At 39.6% G+C, this 6,739-nt stretch overlaps 1 protein-coding gene across 1 annotated transcript in view; it reads left to right on the top strand.

Annotated features, from left to right (window-relative positions):
• The window catches only part of LOC109485520 (phosphatidylcholine:ceramide cholinephosphotransferase 1-like), a gene marked incomplete at its 3' end in the record, with an annotated part of 15,626 nt that extends 9,279 nt beyond the window's left edge, over positions 1 to 6,347 (top strand). Inside the window, exons 2-3 of the mRNA XM_019789208.1 lie at positions 3,423 to 4,143; positions 6,230 to 6,347. Of these exons, the coding sequence (XP_019644767.1) occupies positions 3,491 to 4,143; positions 6,230 to 6,347 (771 nt within the window). The remainder of the gene's footprint in view (positions 1 to 3,422; positions 4,144 to 6,229) is intronic.
• Between the last annotated feature and the right edge of the window lie 392 nt (positions 6,348 to 6,739).

The raw sequence follows: 6,739 nt of genomic DNA, 5'->3' as shown, positions 1-6,739 counted from the left end.
CATTTTCTTCCACCATTTTATTGGAATTAATGATATGTGAAAGCTCTGCTATATGCAAGCGTGACCTTTTTACTTTCCCGGGTTCACCCCAGGCGCTGTTTTATCAAAATGACTTCTGACATCTGCAACCCAGCAACAGGCAGGTCAACGAATCTCTATCTAATTTTGTTCCATTTTGGCTGGCAAAAAAATACCAGTGCAATAAAGAAAGCCTCATAAAATGCCTATAAAGATGTTAAAAATAAGCTGAAACCTAAATCTCTGCTTTTAGAGTATGGTCACGTAGCAATATTGTCATGGATTGCAACACTACACGTTTGGTCCAAAGGTTCTATTCAAATGAGGTTGACACCTTGTAGAAGTGTCCTGTCAGCACCGTATAGCAGTGACATCATTCTGCCTGCTTTGGCAAACACATACATGTACACGGCCTCTTTTATGTAAGTATATGTACATTTACTGGGCAAACTACTTGAAAAAGACAATGGTTGGAAAGTAGCTGAACTGTAAGGTTAGTCTTTTGATTAAGGCCTTGTCCCAAAATGGATTTCAAAGTAAGTTTTTGCACACACAGTGCTGGTGGCGTTTGTTATGCCTGTGCTGTTGGTAAGTACATCTCCTTTGGCATTTTGTCAAGCAAGCAGAATAACAAGGATTGGGTTACCCTGTAGGTGGCAAATTTAGCATGTTTTTTTCCACATAGGCTACACAAACCTTGTTTTATTCTTGATACATGTTTGCATATTGCTTTTGATTTTAGTCTCTTTTAGAATAAAGCCACAGTAACATTAATACCAGTGACAACAACAAATGTAGAAAACAGTGAGCCTTTCAAATAGATCTATCACAAAATCAAGAAATGTGTTTTGATTATACATAGTGGGATCTCGAAAAGCTGTAATGCACGTCATATTTGTTTGGCCTAGACACAATTCGCATGCGGGAAAAATCTTGACCGTACGAAAACTGTGTACACAATCATGCGAGCGTATGAACAGTGCATGCATCAAATTTTTCCTGCATGCAAACGAACTGCTTAGACGTACATCAAGGAATGTTCTTCAGATCGTACGCCAGCCCTTGAGGTACCTTATAGGCTTATGATCTGAATGTGCTTTCTTGGCGTGTGTCAAATCAGGCCGACTTATATGCAGGAAAACTTTGATGTTATGTCTGTCTGCGGATGCCTTTTTCGCACGGTCACATTTTTGCCCCCATGTAAATCGGGTCTTAGTAACTCCTAGTCCTACAAAATATGTCATCTGCATCAAATTCATGTGGCGTACTGTACTGGTCTACCATGGTAGCAAGTTTTAAATTGAATAGTTGTTTGCACAGTTGGCTCTTTAAGAGTAGAAGGCAGAACAACAGATGCATTGTTTGACACAGAAGTACCCTCAAAATAGTCCTATATTCAGTGGTACTCTTGCCTCAAGATGCTTCAGGTACTTAAAAGTTAGGAATGTAGGTCGATCTTCAAGTTACGGTTACTTGTTCAAATCAAGCATTCTGTTCAAGAAAGCTGGATCTGGGGCTATCTGGACATGTCAGTAAGTTCTGCCACTAATCAAGAATTTCCATGTCTTACATGTATATGTTGTGCCTTTTCCTTTCAAAAGAACACATATGTTTTAGTTTTACGTAACATTTGTTGGAAAACAGCAGCCTGGCTTCAATAGGATGAGAGCCTACTTCAGTTTAGTTTCAGTGTAGATTTTGAGTATAATATGCCATTATAGGGATTCAGGTTCAAACATTGTATGCGTCATAGCAATTGTATATAGGAAGGATATGATCAATATTGTTTGCAACCAGGGCAAATAAAATATCAATGGAGTTGAAATTAATGTTCAGAATCCTAGAACAGAATTTATAGCTTTTCAACTGGTCTAGGATAGACTAAAAGTTCTGTGACAGTGTCCTAGGCCTTTTTTACTTCTTAGGTCATGACAATACTACCATAATAAACTTTCAGATTCTTGACATGAGGACCTTGGCAACCTTTTGATCTTTCCAATGACTCAGAGTAGATTAAATTTTGGTATCATAATTGGTCAGTGGCACCGGTGGACTTGAAAAGATCTGTCTGATTTATCTAAAACACTAGCAACAGTTTATTTTTCATTAACACTTTAACTACTAGTGTTCCTAAAGTAGTAAACTAATCAACTAATAGATAAACAAATGCTGGTAAAGATGTAAAGCTTCCCCGAGGATGTATTTAGGAAACAAAAGGTTTTGTTCAGACAACTCTTTTTATCTTCTTGCTCCAGGGTAGAGCTTACAGAAATCAGAAAAGACCAAAACAAACGGACTCAAACCATTTAGTATTTTGTTAGCCTGTGTACCTGGTACATGTACCTGGGTACGTGATTGATAAGTAGCGACTGTGGGAGCGAACGTAAACTAACCAGGATGGTACCTACTAGTAGGCTATAAGAAAACTGCCTTGTCCCCCTGACAACCTGGTTGGTCAATGTAGGTAGGTCGGTATGTATAAAAATATGTGTGTAGATTTTTAGGACTAAATAAATAATGTAAACGTTAGTTATACATTTTGTCTGACCCTTACCTCTTCTCTCATGACCTCAATGAAAAGCAGCCTGCAGGTATTCATGTATAAGCAAATGTTCAAAGAAACAGGTATAAATGTGTTTTGTAATATGCTACTAGTATTGTGTATGTTTACTTTTGTTATATCATTTTCTAGGTCAATATACTTAGCATATAGTATACATTGTTATACTGTCTATTTATATTTTGTGACCTGTAATCCATTGTCTCTAAAAGACAGATGGTTTAGTCATGCATAGTTATCTCCACTGATGGATTATATCAGACTCTTTTTTGTCCTAACTACAAAAGATTCTTTTTTCGTCCAAATTACAAAAATTGATGACATTAGAAATATGACAAAGCACTGTAGAGAAGAAGTAGGGAATTACTGTAAAAAGTATATTTCTCATGGTTGATTATGCTGTTACGAACTTAAATTATGGCGAACATCTGTAATTCACAAATGTGTTCATGGGAGAAAAATTTAATGGACTGAGGAAAATGGACATGTTCACAGAACATACTAGTAGTAGATTCACAGTGGTAATTTGATAATGGCTATGGTAATTTAATGGTACAGAAGTGTGTACAGTGAATAAAAGAACCATGAAAAAATCAAGAACTACAGTTAGCTCATTTTAGCCAGTCCAAGTGTTTTTCTGGTCATTTCCTAATTATTATCAACATACAGCAGCACACTGGCTGTACTTCAGTCTCCTGCCATATTACTGTTTGCATAATACTAAGGGTCATGTTTACCTTGCATGTGTATGCATATGTAGCTGTTGTAGTGTGTTGGTACCTTAGCTTGCATCATGCCCAGTTTGCAGTTTTTACCTGACCCTTGTACTGTTATATCTCCACAGTTCTGTCCCATGACGTGGCCACTGTAAACACGAGAGGTTAAAGGCCCCCACAAGTCGCAGTCTTCAGGATGCAGAGTTCGCTGGACGTCGAGGCGGGGGGTTCGCCCATCATGTTGTCGGCAGACGTCACGGAGTGGAGCACGGACGATGTGCGACGGTGGATGGTCGAGAAGGGCTTCCAAGAGTACACAGAATTGCTATGCGACAGACATCGGCTAAACGGGGTGGCCCTGCTATCTCTAACAGAGGAGGACTTGAGAGAGCCCCCGATCTCTATGCATGTGCTGGGCGACTTGAAGCGCCTGGTGGATGCCATAACGCAGCTACGCCATGACACCTTCACGTTCCGCCCCAACATCCCCGACGGGCGCTCCAGCAGCGGAGACTCGAGCCCCACGCGCTCCGACAGCCCGCGCGACATCTCAAAAACTCTGGAAACCCTTGTCAAAATCAACATGACGGACGTGGAAAAGCCGCACTTCCCCTCGGAGAAGGGCAAGACCTTTGTGGCTTTCATCTACCTGTGTGGTATGATGATGTTGAACCCAATTTTTATAAACATCATTCATGAACGTGTTCCGGACAAGTCAGTGGAACCGCCGCTTCCAGATGTGTTCTTTGATTACTTTGACAGAGTCGTCTGGGCGTTCTCTGTGTGCGAAATCGCAGGAATGATAAACTCAGCAATCTTGCTAATAGTCTGGTTTCTACACAAACACAAGTAAGTGATCATCATTTTGGTTTTGACACCATTTTGCTTGAAAATGTACCAGTAGTAGGATGTTTACACATGATACTACATCAAGTAGCTGCCATTCTGGTTGGTTTGAACCCGGAGGAGTTAGTTTAATTCTTCATTTTTATGAATTTTCTTGTGTACAAAATCTTGATGAAAAAGAAAAATATACAAATTCAAATTTACCACTACCACTAGTACCAGGTTTGTTTAGTCATCCAACTTTGTGAACAATATTTCATACAACGTGGTTGCAAATATATGCATGTACCTCATATAGTTTAAAGTACAACTTAAAGGGATGAATCTGAAAAGGTAAACTCAAAGGTGACATTTTCTTGAGGGTTTGAACAAAGTACTATAGGTGTGTCCAATCTTTGAGCAAGTAGGAAAGATCATATATTATATTTTCCTGCTCCAATACAGGGCAGAACAGATTTCCATCCCATCGTTTGTTTTGAGATTGTGTATATGCGAAAGGACTGATGGTTGATATTGACTTGCAGCACTGGTACGCGATGGAGTACCACTAATAGTAACAAAGCTAGCCACCTACACATAAGACAGAGAGCAGTAGATGTTTTAGCTCCCCTTAATTCCAGCCTATGGCAACAGGTAACACCATGGCAGGATTGTCCAGTTGCAACTAAGGTCTGAACAAAAGAAATCCCTAGTTGTGGCTTATTTTGTATTTGTAGCTAGGATTTCAATCGTTCTTTGAAAATTTCTGCGACTCAAGAAAGCTTGAAAGTCACAACAAGCCCTTACCATAGTCACATTCCCACACCTACTCTTTTTTGTTTGATTTCTGAAAGGACAGAAGATGGTGCAACCCATTTTTGTCTCTTCTCCCAATTGTCTTTTGCAAATTACTCTATAATAGAATAAGTGGTTGTACTTGTATTAGGGTCAGGAAAATGTGAATCGGTACCTGTAAAACACTGACAATTTCCTTAGATATTGGAGGTCATAACAAATATAGCTTTGTGCAGTTAAGTGTTCTTTGACCCTTTTTTTCTGCACTTTGATCTTTACTTCTGAACTTTTATTGATACATGCACATGCTACTGGAGTTCATTTTATGTTTTAGGTACAAGAATAATGTTAGAACTTCTAACATTATTCTTGTACCTATCTACCTACCTTTCTTCTAACTATATATAGGGTTCCTCTGTATCCCAGCATTTGTTGAGAAGGGCTCTTGCTGGGAATGCCTTGCTTTGCTAACATTTTGACAAGTCAGACTATAGCACTACATGTATTTTCTTTTTAGTTGATATTTAACTAGTTGGACAATGGTCATAGTTGGCTACTGAATTAAAACAGGAACACAAACTCATAGCTACCGATATGTCACGAATTCTGACCAAGGAGAAACAAGTTTTGAAGGAAAACATTGCGAGATGATTCGATCCCGCTAGATTGAAAGGGGAAATTGGGGAGTGTGCCAACAAGTTGAGTCAACTCTTCTAACATTATCTGGGGAGAACCCTATACTGCTATAATTTTGCCCCAACCTCTATTGACCTACTCCAGAACACCAGCCAACCATGGCTGAGCCTCCTGTCCATGCAAATGTTTTAAATATTCTGAAACATTCGGCTGGCACAGCCGAACAGTCGCCAGCAGGCTTTTAGCTAGGGGGTGTCCAGGGTGTCTTTTGGATGGGTGTCTTTTGAATACTAGTATAGTAAGAAATCGGACGCCCTACATTGTACTTTTTGGTATGAAACCCTAAAGACACCCTTTTTTCCCCCACTCCCAACCCCTGCCATGCACACATGTCTCCCTTTAGCCTTACTATAAATACAAAAATGATGGTTTACTGAAGGAGAAAAAAACTCCAATTCCTCAAAATTTGCACCTCAAAATGCAGAAAGTAGTGTTTGAGAGCATTATAAATCCTAGCTAAAAGCCTGATCAACATGTTCGAACACCAGTCAACCATAGTCCACCTTGCTCCCGACTGACTCCCAACCATGGCTGGAGGGAAACAGTATTTGGGAGGCTATATTGGCTATGTGTGACAGGGGATTAACATATTACCTGTGCCTTTCCCTGTTCCCTGCAGGTGGATAGTACTCAGGAGGTACTGCCTGATCGTAGGGACTCTCTACCTACTGAGGTGTATCACCATGTATGTCACCACTCTGCCTGTACCAGGCATGCACTTCCGCTGTTCTCCTAAGGTAAGAACAACCTGCCACATAGTCACCTAAAGCTCCATTATGTAACATTAGGCCACACCAATTTAATTTCTTGGTTAACGGATTTGCCCGCTTCATTTTTTTCTGATTTGCAAATAAAAATAAAAATTCAGAATCAACTGCGAAATGCTCATATTTTGCCCTGAACAGTTGAAAACAGTCCTTCCTAATTGTTACAGTTATTCCATCTTTCAATGCAGTGGTATCATTAAAAGTTCAAAATTCATTGTTTAAATTTTGATCCAGCCTGGTATGTTGACTTCATGGCTCCTATCGTACCATTTTGGGCCATAATAATGCCTAGGCCTGTTCATATTTTTATTTTTTTTCGCCCGCCCGCTTCATTATTTTTCTAGAAAAATCCGTTAACCAAG

The sequence above is a fragment of the Branchiostoma belcheri genome, unplaced genomic scaffold, assembly GCF_001625305.1.
Source record: "Branchiostoma belcheri isolate BF01 breed outbred unplaced genomic scaffold, Haploidv18h27 scaffold76, whole genome shotgun sequence".
Lineage (NCBI taxonomy): Eukaryota > Metazoa > Chordata > Leptocardii > Amphioxiformes > Branchiostomatidae > Branchiostoma > Branchiostoma belcheri.
The sequence above is the reverse complement of the archived record's forward strand: the minus strand, read 5'-3'. Positions and strand labels throughout refer to the sequence as shown.